The sequence below is a fragment of the Neoarius graeffei genome, chromosome 12 (genome assembly GCF_027579695.1).
Source record: "Neoarius graeffei isolate fNeoGra1 chromosome 12, fNeoGra1.pri, whole genome shotgun sequence".
Lineage (NCBI taxonomy): Eukaryota > Metazoa > Chordata > Actinopteri > Siluriformes > Ariidae > Neoarius > Neoarius graeffei.
Genome location: NC_083580.1, coordinates 38,649,766 through 38,665,593, shown reverse-complemented (window position 1 = coordinate 38,665,593; position 15,828 = coordinate 38,649,766). Strand labels below are relative to the sequence as shown.

Sequence of the window (15,828 nt, the reverse complement as noted above, 5' to 3'; positions counted from 1 at the left end):
GTAAAGAGAAAAGGAGATGTCTCATAGTGGTAAACATGGCCTTGTCCCAACTTTTTTGAGATGTGTTGTTGTCATGAAATTTAAAATCACCTAATTTTTCTCTTTAAATGATACATTTTCTCAGTTGAAACATTTGATGTGTCATCTATGTTCTATTCTGAATAAAATATGGAATTTTGAAACTGCCACATCATTGCATTCCGTTTTTATTTACAATTTGTACTTTGTCCCAACTTCTTTGGAATCAGGGTTGTAAACTAAATAGCAAATATGATGTTTTCCGTAAAATATGGGAATAGTCCGGGAGCCAAAGGCCCAAATTTGGCTGAACCTGGCTTCGTTGGTTAAAGTTTTTTTTTTTGCTGTTTGTTGTTGTCCAAGGTCTACTCATTAAGATAAGAGAGGGTGCCCGGTGATATCCCTTGGGCAATTCCGGATATTGGCCCTTTATTGTTGGATGTGCTGCAGTCATAGCCTAAATTCTGACATTTTGACATTCTTCACTTTATGTTCACCAAAGTCTATATATCATACTTATTTTTGTGTTTGTTAACATAATAGGATGAGTTTAAGGCCTGGGGGTGGGGTTCCAGCCATGGTTGGGGGTGTGGCCATGCAATTGGGGGCGGGGCTTATACCAAAAAGCCCTTTATTACTCTATTACTTTGGTTGTTAATGCGAGCCTTAAATTATTAGGCATACACTCCATTGTCATCCTTGTGTTTACTTCTGCAGGGGCATATGAGGGACACACTTAGCTAATTCAAGCCAACTTGTGTAGCTATCTTGCTAACTCTGTCAATCACACTGCCCCCAAAAGATCACAGCACGCATAAGCTAAGCAGAGAAACTATTTGACTGTAATCATGAAAGAGCAGTGACATGTACTCACTGCTCACCAGTGAACTAGACCCGTAGTTTCACAACACTGGCTAGCACACCCAACTCTCACCTAGTAAATGCTAGTCACTGATTTTTTTAAGCTAATACATTAAGCTAATAGATTGCTTATTTTAACGATATTGACTGTTGAAATAGTAATGTCCCTGGTTCCCTAGTAAAATTCAGGGCATTGTCCCCGATTATCATCTCAAAAGTCTGTTAACCTTACCCTCACCCCCACTCCAAACCACACTGCTTGTGGACTGAGAGTCATGTGCACTAGCCAGTCCACTGACTAGCATGACTTTTAAAACGTTGGGCAGTAAGGTTTCCTTAAGCTAATAAATTAAGCTAATAGATTGCTTATTTTTATGATATTGACTGTTGAAATAGTAATGTTCCTGGTTCCCTAGTAAAATTCAGGGCATTGTCCCCGATTCACCCCCACTCCAAACCACACTGCTCTTCCACTGACTAGCACGACTTTTAAAACGTTGGGGAGTAAGGTTTACTTAACATTCTCCTCTGTACTAGCTGGCATCCAGTACATAAGCATATTTTTACAGACACTAAGCAATGGCAAAGGGTTTAGAGGGGTTTTTTTTTTTTCATCTGAACTCTTAGTTCTTTCCTTAAATAGTTTTTGTGTTTTGTGTGTGTGTTTGCATACTGTATGTAATTATTTTACATAATTATTGCTCATTAGTGTGTGTGTATGTGTGTGCGTGTGCATGCATGCATGCACGTACATGCTTTATGTACTGTAGTTCTTGTATCAAAATTGTTAATTTTGCAAATTTATGAAAGGGTCAATTACATGTTTGACTAATTTGAATGACAGTAAAGCGTGAATACTGTACAGCCAATTTGGTTAATTGAAAATCAGTATCTTTTGCTATTCTTGTGTGTGTGCGCATGCTGTATGCCATTTTGCATGCTTGATATATTGCATACTGTAGTTTTACATAGTGGATCACTGGTGTGAGTGTATATGCATGCTGTATATAGTTATATTGCATGCTGTATATAGTTCTTTTACATAGTGGATCACTGGTGTGAATGTATATGCATGCTGTATATATTTCTATTTCATGCTGTATATACAGTAGTTCTTTTACATAGTGGATCACTGGTGTGAGTGTATATGCATGCTGTATATAGTTCTATTGCATGCTGTAGTTCTTTTACATAGTGGATCACTGGTGTGAGTGTATACATGCTGTATATAGTTCATTTACATAGTGGATAATTGGTGTGAGTGTATGCATGCTGTATATAGTTCTTTTACATAGTTATTGGTCATTAGTGTGTGTGTGCATGCTGTATATAGTTCTTTTGCATGCTGTATAGTTCTTACATAGATATTGATCATTATTTTGTATTAACTGTAGAGTTTATGTAATACTTGTATAAAAATCGCTAACTTGGAAAAGTTATGAAAGGGTTAATTAATCCACATTTGATGTATTTGAATGACAAATATAGAGAAAAATGTGAATACCTATCAGATACAGCCAACTTGGTGCATTTAATATCAGTATTTACACTGATATTATTTTTTTTGTATTTTCTTCCATTATTTGGGCATATAGGGCATTAAAGGGTTAATATATTAAATTGCCCAAGGGATATCACCGGGCACCCTCTTAAATCTTGAAGAGCTACCTCAAATCTATAAGATAAAGCAAAAAAAAAAAACTTTAACCAAAAATTCCGGGTCCGACCCCATGGCTCCCGGACTAGAACCCTTCCTCTCTTATATTGGTCTGAATGTGTCTACCATTCTGGCAAGAGGGTTGGTTGTATAGCTCCAAGCACTTGATCTCGTAAATAACACTTGGCCGCTTGGTTAATGTATTTTGTTTTTATGTACCTCTCTCTGATTATGTGGATGCATCATGCATGGGCGTGTGCTTTCAATTTATTTTACTTCCTGTGTGTGTGAGAGATGTGTGCGCACGCATATCATGTGCATGTTCCTCTGTGTGTGTGTGTGTGTATATATATATATATATATATATATATATATATATATATATATATATATTTTACACACAATACATGTTACCTGCTTACTTATTTGTTTGTATTTGCTGTGAGAGGTGACTCCTGAACCTTTTTCGCCTATATATAAACTCAAATTTTAGTGTATGTAAGCCAAATGTATGTATTTGTTTTATCATATATGTTTTTGTTTTACCTGTTGAAAATTTAAAACATATTTAAAAAAAAAAAATGGAATCAGCAATCTGATCTCTTTAGACACAATGTTTGTTTTTTAAGTAATCACCTTGACTTTTTTAAAAGAGAAAATAAAGATTTAAAAAAATGGCATTTATTTGAATGTTCTTTAACTTGAGGTCACCTCTTCTGCTAATAACAAATAAGAGGAGCCTCACAACAGTTCTTCATTGGACATATTATTTTACTATCATGAACATATATTTTGACATCTTTTTTAAGACTCCATAATTTATACACACACACAAAAAAAAACAAAACAGCTCTACGCAGTCATGAAGGTTGTTTGGTAAGGAGCCTGTTTGATAAAATTTGTGGCATTTAAGTCACTTTTTCCAATAAACTGTATTTGAGTATTTTTAAGGCAGAATACTTTTCACTCTTACTCAAGTACATTTACTTGAGTAACGTATTTCAAGTATATATTGCAAGTATATTTAAATATACTTGAAATATATACTTATTACACGTGTGTATATGTGTGTATGTGTATCTATCTATCTAATATATATACATACACACTAGATAGATAGATAGATAGATAGATAGATAGATAGATAGATAGATAGATAGATAGATAGATAGATTGTGTGTATATAAAGTGGGGCAAAAAAGTATTTAGTCAGCCACCAATTGTGCAAGTTCTCCCACTTAAAAAATGAGAGAGGCCTGTAATTTTCATCATAGGTACACTTCAACTATGAGAGACAGAATGGGGGGAAAGAATCCAGGAAATCACATTGTAGGATTTTTAATGAATTAATTGGTAAATTCCTCGGTAAAATAAGTATTTGGTCACCTACAAACAAGCAAGATTTCTGGCTCTCACAGACCTGTAACAACTTCTTTAAGAGGCTCCTCTGCCCTCCAGAACTGCGCAGTGAACTGAGGACCCCGGTCAGAAATGATGTCAGTGGGGAGTCCGTGTATGCGGAAAATATGGAGGATGAGTAATTCAGCAGTTTCTTTAGCTGTGGGAAGCTTGGGTAGAGGGAAGAAATGGACTGTCTTGGAGAAACGGTCGATAACTGTGAAGACGCATATATTGCCACCTGAGTTGGGGAGTCCTGTGACGAAGTCCAGGGTGATGTGAGACCAAGGTTGATGAGGAATCGGGAGGGGTCTTAGCAAGCCGGCAGGGGGTCAATTGGCTGTCTTGTTCCAGGCACATGTGTCGCAGGCTGCCACGAACTCCTGGATGTCTTCCTTGATGGATGGCCACCAGAAGCGCTGTTGGATGAGTGCCAGGGTTCGAGCAGCTCCCAGGTGACAAGCCAACTTGGAGCCACAACCCCACTGCAGCACCTGGGTTTGCACAGAACAGGGAACAAACAGATGGTTAAGTGGTATGTTGCTTGAGTTACCTTCACCGGGGTCCTGCTCCAGGGTCTTCTGCACGAGCGTCTCAACCTCTAGAATGGTGGCTCCCACCAGGCAGTGTGGAGGAAAGATGGTCTTGGGTTGCTTGGACTCCTCTTGGTGGGAAGAGAACATCCTGGACAGGGCGTCAGGTTTGCCGTTCTTGGAGCCTGGGCGGTAGGAGAGTGTGAAGTTGAACCGGGAGAAGAAGAGACCAACAGGCTTGACGGGAATTGAGATGTTTGGCAGACTTGAGGTACTCCAGGTTCTTATGGTCTGTCCAGACTAGGAAGGGGAGAGCCGACCCCTCGAGTCAGTGCTTCCACTCCTCCAAGGCTAGCTTGATGGCCAACAACTCCCTGTCACCGATGTCATAATTACGTTCAGCAGGGGACAGCCGGCGAGAGAAGAAGGAGCAGGGGTGGACCTTGTTATCACTGGCCCTCTGGGAGAGAATGGCTCCGAACCTGGACTCGGAAGCGTCGACCTCCACGATGAACTGTTTGGTCGGATCGGGTATGGTGAGAATGGGTGCTGTGGTGAACTTGTGCTTGAGCATGGAGAAGGCTTTCTCTGCTTCCTCCCCCAACTTGAACTTGGTCTTAATCGAGGTCGAGGCAGTGAGAGGTCCGGCCACTGTGCTGAAGTCGCGGATGAAGCGCCTGTAGAAATTAGCGAATCTCAGGAAACGCTGGAGCTCTCGTCGCGAGGATGGGGTAGGCCAGTCTGCGACTGCCTCAAGCTTGAGGGGGTCCATCTGGATCCTAGCCGGGGAGATGATGAACCCCAGAAATGAGACAGAGCTCTGGTGGAATTCGCTCTTTTCTGCCTTGACAAACAGCTTGTTTTCTAGCAGGCTCTGGAGGACCTGCCAGACACTGCCACCTTCTCTGCACCCAAGCTCTTTTACAATGGACTGAGGTGAAGTGGAAAATTGTCCCAACGTCTGATGAATCAAAACCAGAAATTCTTTTTAGAAATCATGGACACCACATCCTCCAGGCTAAAGAGGAGAGGGACCATCTGGCTTATCAGTGCACGGTTCAAAAGTCAGCATCTGTGATGGTATGAGGGTGCATTAGTGCACATGACATGGCTAGCTTGTACATCTGGGAAGGTATCATTAATGCTGAGTGATATATACACATTTCAGAGCAATATGCTGCCATCCAGACAAAATATTCTTCAGGGAATGCCTTCCTTCTTTCAGCAAGACAATTCCAAACCATTTTCTGCATGTATTAAAACTGCTTGACTCCATAGTAAAAGAGTCCAGGTGCTAAACTAGCCTGCCTGCAGTCCAGACCTGTCTCCCATTTAAAACATTTTGTCCATTATGAAGTGCAAAATGTGATAAAGGATACCCCAAACTGTTGAGCAACTGAAATTGTATATCAGGCAAAAATGGGACATTTTCTCTTTCAGAACAGCAGCAATTGGTCTCCCCAGTTCCCAAATGTTTACAGTGTGTTATTAAAAGTAGAGGTTCTGCAGCACAGTGGCAAACATGTCCCTGTTCCAACTTTTTTGGAATTGGGATTTTAATTAAACTCCATTATTACTGATCAAAAAACAGTAATTCAGCTTAACGAGTCAAAACACTATCTTCAGCACTGCACATCCACTGAATTTGAGGTTGTTCTAACATTAATACTTGTACAGTCTGAAGAACAGCTCATGCCTCCCTTTTCTCCTGTAGCATGGCACTGTGTAAAGTGGTGTATTGTTAACTGTGTTTTCACTAGTGAGAATATACTGCAGCTATCTATGGTCAGGAATGGACACAAGTGGAGGGTAAGGAAGCTTTTTTAATAAAGCTTAGAACTCAGCTCCAAATTGACAGCCAAAATCATGTTCAGGAATTAGGCAATGGTCAGGCAGTCAAACAACAAAATAAACTATGCAAGAATCAAAGACAAAAACAGAAATGAGATTTAAAGAAACATGTAACAATAAGGCAGAAGGCAAAACTTGACATAGACTGGTAATTATGACACAGAGCATATACTTCAAAGTTTGTGTGCCTATGGGTATTTCTCAGTCATGGATGTTTCCTTGATGGGATGAGTCCTTCAGAGGCTAGGCAGGCGTGTGTCGTTGAAAAGGTCTCCACTTGTACATACGCATAGGATTGTGGGTGTTTTAAGAACACTGATACACAGTTGCATCCTTTATTGATATTTCTACTTCAGTATTATGGACTGTGTTGATTCATGACACTCATGCGCACAGGGGTGAATACTTATGCAAGGCACTGTATATAACTTGCTTATTAGTGAAAAAATACATTAAAATAACCTCTTAATACAGGCAATGATGTATATATTTTAATAATTATGCACATATGAGTCCTAACAGTAGGTGTCAATGTTATAATTTGATTAAAAAATTCCAGGACAAAAACTTTCAAAGAATGACCTGTTCATCCAAAAAGTAGCAAGATTATTCAGGGAAGTTTTTAGACAGTTCATGGAGCTATTATAAGCCTTTTTCAGATTAAAACATTTTTAAAGGAATGCCTCTTCTCCAGAGACCCTATTTTGGCACAGTGGTGTCAATTCTACTCAGCACATTTAACCAAAAGGACAAATGTGAAACTCCAGAACTCGGTTACTATATGAAGCAAAGTAGCATGCATTGTTGAAGAAAGAAACAAAGACAAAAAAAAAAACACCACCACCCCAAAATCCCTTAAGTTGATGTACTTGATGTAGCCTTCATTCCCAACTTGGCAGTTATGGCTATTTATTCCTGATCGCAATTTTTTTTCAGTGTAAAATATGGCTACCACATCTGACTGACTTCTGACAAAATGTATTCAACATCATGGTATAAGATGCTAAATTGTGTTGTGTTTGTGATCAATCACAGTTCAGGCACTACAGGAGAAGCTGAGTGTAAGTGTTTAAGAAGTATTTAACTCTCAACAGGCAGAATCAGTCCACTTCTGTGAGGCCACAAGGTCTCCTGAACTCCTGACCTCTCTCATGGATCCACTTGTTAGACACTGTTGACCAGAACAGAATGACATGTTGCTGTTAAATAGTTTTGGCAAAACATAGTCCAGGTCTGTTATGATCATTAGAGTAACATCAGCCTCATAAATGCAGCTACAAATATGCTGAATATAATAATTATAGCTAGAGTATTTTGTTCATTTCAAACAAATCACAGGTGACTAAATGTAAAAGTAGCTGTTGTAGTGTGGTGCACAGTTTTCAGAAAAACAATGTATCAAAGCTGTGGCAACAAAGTGTATACATTCCATGTAGCATATATAGATTTATTAAAGAGATATTAATAAATATAAATAGTTAAATGTTCTCTATATTGGGACTGGCTAGGAGGAGTGTAAAGATCCATTATCACCACCATCTTTTCCCATTGAAAATGGGCCATTAGGCACATTTCCAGCCTTAAGGCACTTCTGTCAGGGTTGGTTGGGAAATCTTTCCTCCGGCAGTCGCATGAAGTCCTATGTCTTCATCATCGTTCTCCTTGCCTGTTGGGTGTCTATACCCAGCAGGGATTCTATCCTAATCCATATTGTCCTAGATGTTCTTCTATCAAACAGAATCCATCCATCCATCCATCATCTGTAGCCACTTATCCTGTACAGGGTTGCAGGCAAGCTGGAGCCTATGGACGAGAGGCGGGGTACATCCTGGACAAGTCGCCAGGTGATCACAGGACTAACACAGAGACAAACAACCATTCATGCTCACATTCACACCTACGGTCAATTTAGAGCCACCAATTAACCTAACCTGCATGTCTTTGGACTGTGGGGGGAACCGGAGCACCTGGAAGAAACCCACACAGACAGGCCCTCGTCAGCCGCTGGGCTCGAACTGAGGACCTTCTTGCTGTGAGGTGACAGCGCTAACCACTACACCACTGTGCCGCCCTTCAAAAAGAATCTGCTTCTGAAATGCACTATTTTCCATTCTGCATATGTTGGAGGTAGCAGAAGTCCCGGACTGGTAGAGTACGTGTTAGTTCATGCAGTTGGGCATTAGAGATCTAATGTAATTGAGATTGTAATGTAAAAAATTTGATTTTTTACATTTGTATTGTGGAAATAATAGGTGGGTGCTCTAATGGTATTTGGGTGGAGTGTGGAGGAATAAAGCTTCATTGGGGTCATCAGGTGGGCAGCCTCCTTCTTAGGTGTTTCGATGATCGGCCCACAACACCTCCAGTGGGCTCATCAGTGACATCTGGCATCCCAGATGTGCCCTGCTCTTCTTTAACTCTGCCTATTCACCCTAATGGAGTGGCTGTTATTTGGGGGCTCAGGTGATGTCTCTCCTCTTAATCCAGAGCCACTGACTGGCCTGTTCAGCAGCACTGGAAAGGGCTTTGATGGCTTACCATTGGGCTTGACTTCTGACTTGCAGGTCCTTAAGCAGCCTGGTGGTTGACTTACCAACAAAACCTCTGCAGCCGACCTCAACTGGGCAGACCCTAGCCCTCCAGCCACGTTGCTCAGCATCAGCTGCCAGCTTGGCATACTTTAAGCTTTTGCGCTTATATGCCTCCTCCACAGCATCCTCCCAGGGCACGGTCAGCTCTGTTATGTAAATGGAGCGAAGTGAGGAGGACCAAAACACAAGGTCTGCTCTGAGATTTGTTGTGGCGATCTCAGCTGGGAAGCAGACCTGCTGGTTCAAGTCCACCAATAGCCGATAGCTAAAGTCTGTGCCCTACCTAGCTGGCTAATGTGTGGCTTGGATGTATGGGCTTTGTCATGCTTCGCTCCTGCACTGGCAAATTCTATCGCAGATGAGTGATAGGGTGATGAAGGAGGAGGTAGGGCATTGATGGATGAATGCCTGGTCTCCAGCATTGATGCAAGGCACTTCAGCACCTGGTTGTGTCACCAGGTGTAACGGCCTTGTTTCAGGCTTGTTTTGCAGCCCACCAGGATGTGCTTCAGGTTGGCCAGAGACTGACAGAGGGGGCATGTAGGTTTTTCTCCGTACCACTGGTTGAGGTTGATTGGAGATGGCAGGACATCATAGGTGGCTCATATGACGAAGCTGGTTTTGATGTGCTTCCATATTCCACAGATCCCTCCAAGAGAATTTTCTCTTCTCAACCCCCTCCCATCGCATCCACTGCCCCTGCTTTGCTTGAAAAGTGGCTTTTGCACACCTCATTGCGTGCTCATGGTGGCATACCTCCTCAACTACAAGACCTCGGTGCTGTGATGGTGTTGCTTTGTGCCAGGATAGATTGCTCTCTCCAAGGCCAAGGCCTCCTCTCCTTTGCTGCACATGACCAATGACGTTCTGATGCTTAAGGGATGACTTTGCCTGCTGTGTAGCTAGTGATGGGGTCCACTTTCTTCCAGTTGCCAGAATGGGAGCTGTTCAGGTGACGCATGGATCGTGGGATTCTGTCAGTGTCGTTTCCAGCCTAACTTTGGAGCACTTGTATTCCTCTGTTAGACTGGACACTGGAAGTTCAAGAATACCTTTCCCATACAGGCCTGTGCTGGCAATGCACTTGGGGAGACCAAGCCATTTTTTTTTCACAAATGAACTAACCAGCGCCTCCAGTTTTCCAACCTTGGAGAGTGGGATCTCGTAGATGGTCAAGGGCCACATCAGCTGGGGGAGGAGACCAAACTGAAAGCACCAGAGCTTCAACCTGCCCAGTAGGAAGGTCCTGTCAATGCTCTCCGGGCCACTGATGGTGTCCTGCCTAATCTGGTCTGCTTGGTCTATATCTTTAAGAGTCGCATCCTACCAGCATCCAAAACTCTTAACAGATTTCTCTGCCACTGTTGGTATGGGCTCCTTGCTAATGTAAAAGCATTGTTCGAACAGCTTCCCTTTGATGACTGATATGCTCCTGGACTTGCTTGGATTTATTTTCATTCTAGCCCACTCAGTGTTCTCTTGGAGCTTCCTCAGTAGTTGCCTAGTGCAGGGCTTGGTTGTTGTAAGTATGGTCATATCATCCATGTATGCCCTGATAAGAGGGAGTTAGAGACCAGGTTTGAGCTGCTCTCCTCCTACCAGGGGCGATTTCTCAGAGACAACAAGGGAAGCCGAGCTTCCCCTAAAATTCTCTCCCCAAACTGCGGCGTCTACGACATTGAATTCTCATTAAAACAATAACTTGCATAACATAATATATGCCCAAGATTGTATTTATGTTCATAACTATCCTGTAACTTATTTGAGTGATGTCTGACGAACTTGCAGTTCGCTACGAGAATCACCTTTGCTGCCAGGCTGTAACCTTTCTTATTTCAATGGGCTCTATGGACTGGCAGCAGTGTTGCCAGATTGGGTGGTTTTAAGTGCATTTTGGCGGGTTTTGAACATATTTTGGGATGGAAAACGTCAGCAGTATCTGGCAACACTGACTGGCAGCCGGGTATCCGTTGCAGTCTACGAGACAGCTCTGAACAGCCAATTTCGGCTAGTTGTTATTGGTTAAAATCAACAAAATCGTCACTTCCAGGAAAGCTGGGCTTCTCTGGGACTAAACGAGACAGTGGGAGGGACAAGAAGCCGGGCTGATAAAGGATTATCGGAGGTAGTGTTTGAAAGACATGAGGAGGGCGGTACTTCGGCGAGGAACACGGAAGTATGATCAGTCAGTCCCTAGCGGATGTCGAGAAAGTGCAGTCGTGTGCCAAAGTGCTGTCCAAATTTCTTTTCATATAAATGTTTCTTCTCATTGATGTCTCTGTACATTACTCTGTAAATAAATGTAAATATTACTCGTTGTGCTCCGTTAACTTTCATCCATTCTATCAGTTTGATCATTCGTGAATTCACTCATTTATTTCATTTGTAGTTCAATCTGGTTGTAGGCTAGCTTGAGCCTTATTGGGATCTGCAGTGCTAGCTGCTAACAGAAATTGGTGAAGTCTCTGGAAAGCACAACCAGCTGGTATGACAGGGTCACAGACCATTTTCTGGAAAAGGAGCGGAGGGCAGAATTTGTGTATAAATAGTGTTCATGTTAATGAATCTGAAGTGTGTATATTGTTCAGTAATGTTAAGAGAATGGTGGGCTCTGTGTTATAGGTTATACCTGGGTATGATATTCAAGGTTCTGTGTGTTGCATAGCCTACCTGGTTATGAATTTCCAGACTGTGTTGCAGAAGATGTTCAAGGATGTGTTGCACAGCTGGGTGTTGTGTTAAAGACTCTGTGTTGCATATCAGGGTATGATGTTCAAGGCTCTTCGTTGAATAGCCAGTGATTTTTGGATGTTTGATATTTTTGATTAAGGATATGAGGCACTAGCCTGGCAAGCCAGACTATAACATGAAATGTACAAGCAAAAATACTTTCTGCCACTAGGTAGGGTTGTTTAGTTCACTATGCTAATGGGGCACACCTTTCTATGCTTTGATATCCGGCCTACAGGTTTTACGATGAATGCGTAAAGTGGGCTTCCCCTGTTTTAAAAACCAGCAGCTGCCACTGCCTCCTACCACCCACTGAATGGCCCAGATGATGACCTCCATGGCCATGGTGAAAGCTAGTGGGGAGATGGTGCATCCTGCCATGATGCCAATTTCCAGACACTGTCATGCTGTAGTAAATTCATAAGTTGTAAGGCAAAGCTGTATGTCCTGGAAATAGGATTTGACTAGGGCTGTGATAGGCTCTGGGACACTGAAGTAACTGAAAGCAGACCAAAGGAGATTGTGAGGGACTGAGCCAAAGGCACTGGCGAGGTCCAGGAACACAGCATGGAGGTCTCTTCCATCCTTTTTGGCAGCTTGGATTTGATGTGAGATCATGTTTGCATGCTCCAAACACCCAGAGAAGCCTGGGATCCCCGCCTTCTGAACAGATGTGTCGATGTAGTGGTTCTTCTCTAGGTAGGCTGTCAGCCTATGAGCCAAAATGCTGAAGAAAACTTTCCCTTCAATGTCCAAAAGACTGATGTGATGAAACTGGTTATCATCAGCAGAGTCCTTTTCCTTTGCAATTAGGACACCCCCTGCCCTCCTCCAGGCTGTTGGTATTGCTTGTTTCTGCCACACCACCCTCATCAGTCCCCACAGGGACCGTAAAACATCTGGAGCATTCTTGTAAAGCCTGTATGGGACTCCGTTGGGTCCAGGGGAGGATGCAGCTCTTGACCGACGTACAGTTGTTACCACTTCACTCCACTTGGGTGGGCTGACATCTACCTGATGTTCAGGGGAAGGTATTGGTGGCATGTCAGGTGGGAGGATGATCTGTTATATAAGTCAGGCCCATTAATACTTGAACATTGACAGAGTTATTATTTTAGCTGTCGACTACCATATATTGGCGTTAACATCCATCCCATCCATTATCTTTACCGGTTATCTGTCAGGGTTGTGGGGGAAAGCTGGAGCCAATCAACAGCTGACTTTGGGTGAGAGGCAAGTTACACCCTGGGCAGGTCACTAATCTATTATAGGGCTAACACAGACATGAACAACTATTAACACACACATTCACACCTATGGGCGATTCAGAGTTGCCAGTTAATCTAATCTGCAGGTTTTTGGACTGTGAGAGAGTGCTTGGTGGAAGCCCATGCAGGCATGGGGAGAACATTCAAACTCTACACAGAAAGGCCCCAGTCAGCCATGAGGTTTGAATCCAGAACCTTCCCAGAAGGTGTTCCATTGACAGGTGGGTATTATTCATGTCTTCATTTCACTTACAAGTACATAAAAGGTCCATAGTTGATTTCAAGTGTGGCATTTGTACGTGTACCTGGTATCTGAATCTGGTGCTGTTAACTCTCAATAAGAAGTTATGGTGGCAGGGCACCATCAAGTCTCAGTTGAACCGTTAGGTAAAGTGAATTCTTGTGTGTACAGCCAGTTTATTAATGTGTGCTTTGTTTGTCCTTTCAGGGGACTACCATGATTCAGATAGACAGACAGTGACAGAGCCTGCATTTCACACACACGTAGCGTGAGCTTCAAATTTGAAGTTGAACTTTAATGCAGCGAACATTTGATAGACAGCAAATACAGTTGATCCATGTAACAACTTCCTGTGTTGGGATACAGAGGAACTGGGAGGTAGGCTTCAGAACAGGTGCATTTATTTTCACTTTTTCAGTGACTACCGAGCATATGAATCTAGCCCATGGGATCATCACCTTATTGTGGTGGGGTGGTTTGTGTGTCCCAGTGACCCCAAGAGCTATGCTGGAGGGAGTCATGTACTCCCGGTAAGGTCACCCAAGCCGGACAGGTCAAAGGGTAGGGGCCCAATGAAGAGTGATCCACTAATCCTCCGGGTTGGGCTGAGGGCTGATAACCCGCTCCTGTAAAAACACCTTATTACAGAAACCAGAAGCAGAGCAAATTTGCTATTTAAAGGGGACGCCATGGCACCACCTCATGAGAGAGTTTTGATGACGTCTGGGAGCCAAAGCCAGGAGGATGCCCCCAGGCCGATAAGGCCATTGGTGCACCCAAGGAATACATTAAAGACTGGTAATTGGAACGTGCGAACACTGTATAAAAATGGTAAAATCACCCAGGCAGCAAGACAGATGAGCAGAAAAGGAATAGATATCATGGGTATCAGTGAGACGCATTGGACAGGGAAAGTGCAATTGACAGATGGAACAACCTTTATTTATGCTGGAAGAGATGATAACAACCATAGAGAAGGAGTAGGCATACTGATATCAAAAAAGGCAGCAGGTGCCCTAATGGAACGGATCCCAATAAGCAAGAGAGTAATTCAAGCAAGATACTATTCCAAACACATAAAGCTAACAATCATACACATTTACACACCCACAGAAGATGCAGAGGAACAAGTAAATGATAAATTTTATATGAGGCTACAAGATAAAAGGAATATGCATGATATGTCAATTGTCACTGGAGACATGAATGCCAAGGTTGGAGATCAAAATTGGGATTATGAAAGAGTTATGGGTAAGTATGGGCTAGGAGACCAGAATGATAATGGAGAAAGACTTTGTGAGATGTATGACACAAACAAGCTCGTAATAACAGGAACATTATTCCCACATAAGGCTATTCACAAAGTAACGTGGGTCTCTCCAGATTGATCATGTGCTAATTGGTAAACGGTTTCAGAATTTAGTAAAGGACACAAGAGTTTACAGATCTGCAGACACTGGAAGTGACCACCATCTTGTATGTACAAAAGTCAGGTTGAGTCTGAGGAAGCCACCAAATGAAAGGAAAAACAATAGAGTTAAGTTTGATACATCTAAGTTGAAAAAAGGAGGAAGTGTTGAAGATGTTTAACATCACATTTGAAATAGGTACCAAGCACTAGAAGAGGAAGGAGGAAGACAATCAGTGGGAGAAGATGAAGTGGAACGAGACTTTCGGGTAATGAGAAGAGCATACACAGAAGCAGCAGAAACAGTTCTGGGTAGACCTCAAACAAGAAACCATGAATCAGTGAAGAGTCATGGAGCCTCATAGACCAACAAGAGGGCTGAGTACTCAATCAGAAAGGATCAAGGGTCAGCTTAGAGAAGAATATACGAAGAAGAACAGGGAAGTAAAAAGGAGTATAAGAGCAGATAAGAGGAAATGGATGGAGAACATTGCAGGTGAGGCAGAAAATGCTGTAAGAAGTCACCATATGAAAACACACTTTATGGATTAACAAAGATACTGTGCAATGAAAAACCCAGACAGAGCACAGAGGTGTTGGACAAGGATGGAAACCTTCTCAGTGGAAAAAGCAAAGTACAGGCCAGATGGAGAGAGCACTTTAGAGAGGTGCTGAATAGAGACCAACCAATGAACCCAATAGCCAGCAAGGAAGAGATAGAATTGGATGGAGTAATCAAAGAAATAGATATCAATGAACCAACTATAAGTGAGATAAAGGAGCCAATTAAGAAACTAAAGGCTGGAAAAGCACCGGGAATCGACATCACCACCACTGGTACCCCTTTTCTACCAAATCAGTTCCAGGGCTGGTTCGGAACCAGTGCTGGTGCTGGTTCACAACTTGTTCAACTTCCGAGCCAGCTGAGAACCAGTTTGCTTTTCCATAGCTCGCGGAGCTACGTCATTACGTCGCTGTATACATCAGTTACGTCACTGTATACGTCATTATGTCGCTGTATACGTCAGTTACGTCGCTACGTTTGCATAAACCTTGGCGCGAATATCGAAGCAAAAACAACACGGAAGCAGCAGCAGCAGCAACAACAATAATAATAATAATGGATGACTTCGCGTTTGTACAGCTGCGGCTTCTCGTCGCTTAAAAATGGCGAGCTTTCGCGGTCTTGTTATTGTTGTTGGTCTTAACAACTCCGCCCCCCCGCTGCCGTAAGCGGTTCTTTCCTCTGGCCCAGCAGAGAGTTGGTGCTAG

General features: G+C 42.6%; 1 protein-coding gene across 7 annotated transcripts in view; it reads right to left on the bottom strand.

Annotated features, from left to right (window-relative positions):
- Positions 1 to 6,272: 6,272 nt before the first annotated feature.
- The window catches only part of LOC132895349 (prolyl 4-hydroxylase subunit alpha-2-like), a 422,856-nt gene continuing 413,300 nt past the window's right edge, over positions 6,273 to 15,828 (bottom strand). For all 7 annotated transcript variants that reach the window (XM_060935865.1, XM_060935866.1, XM_060935869.1 and 4 more), the window contains one exon: positions 6,273 to 7,489. In XM_060935865.1, the coding sequence (XP_060791848.1) occupies positions 7,419 to 7,489 (71 nt within the window). In that variant the 3' untranslated portion in view covers positions 6,273 to 7,418. The remainder of the gene's footprint in view (positions 7,490 to 15,828) is intronic.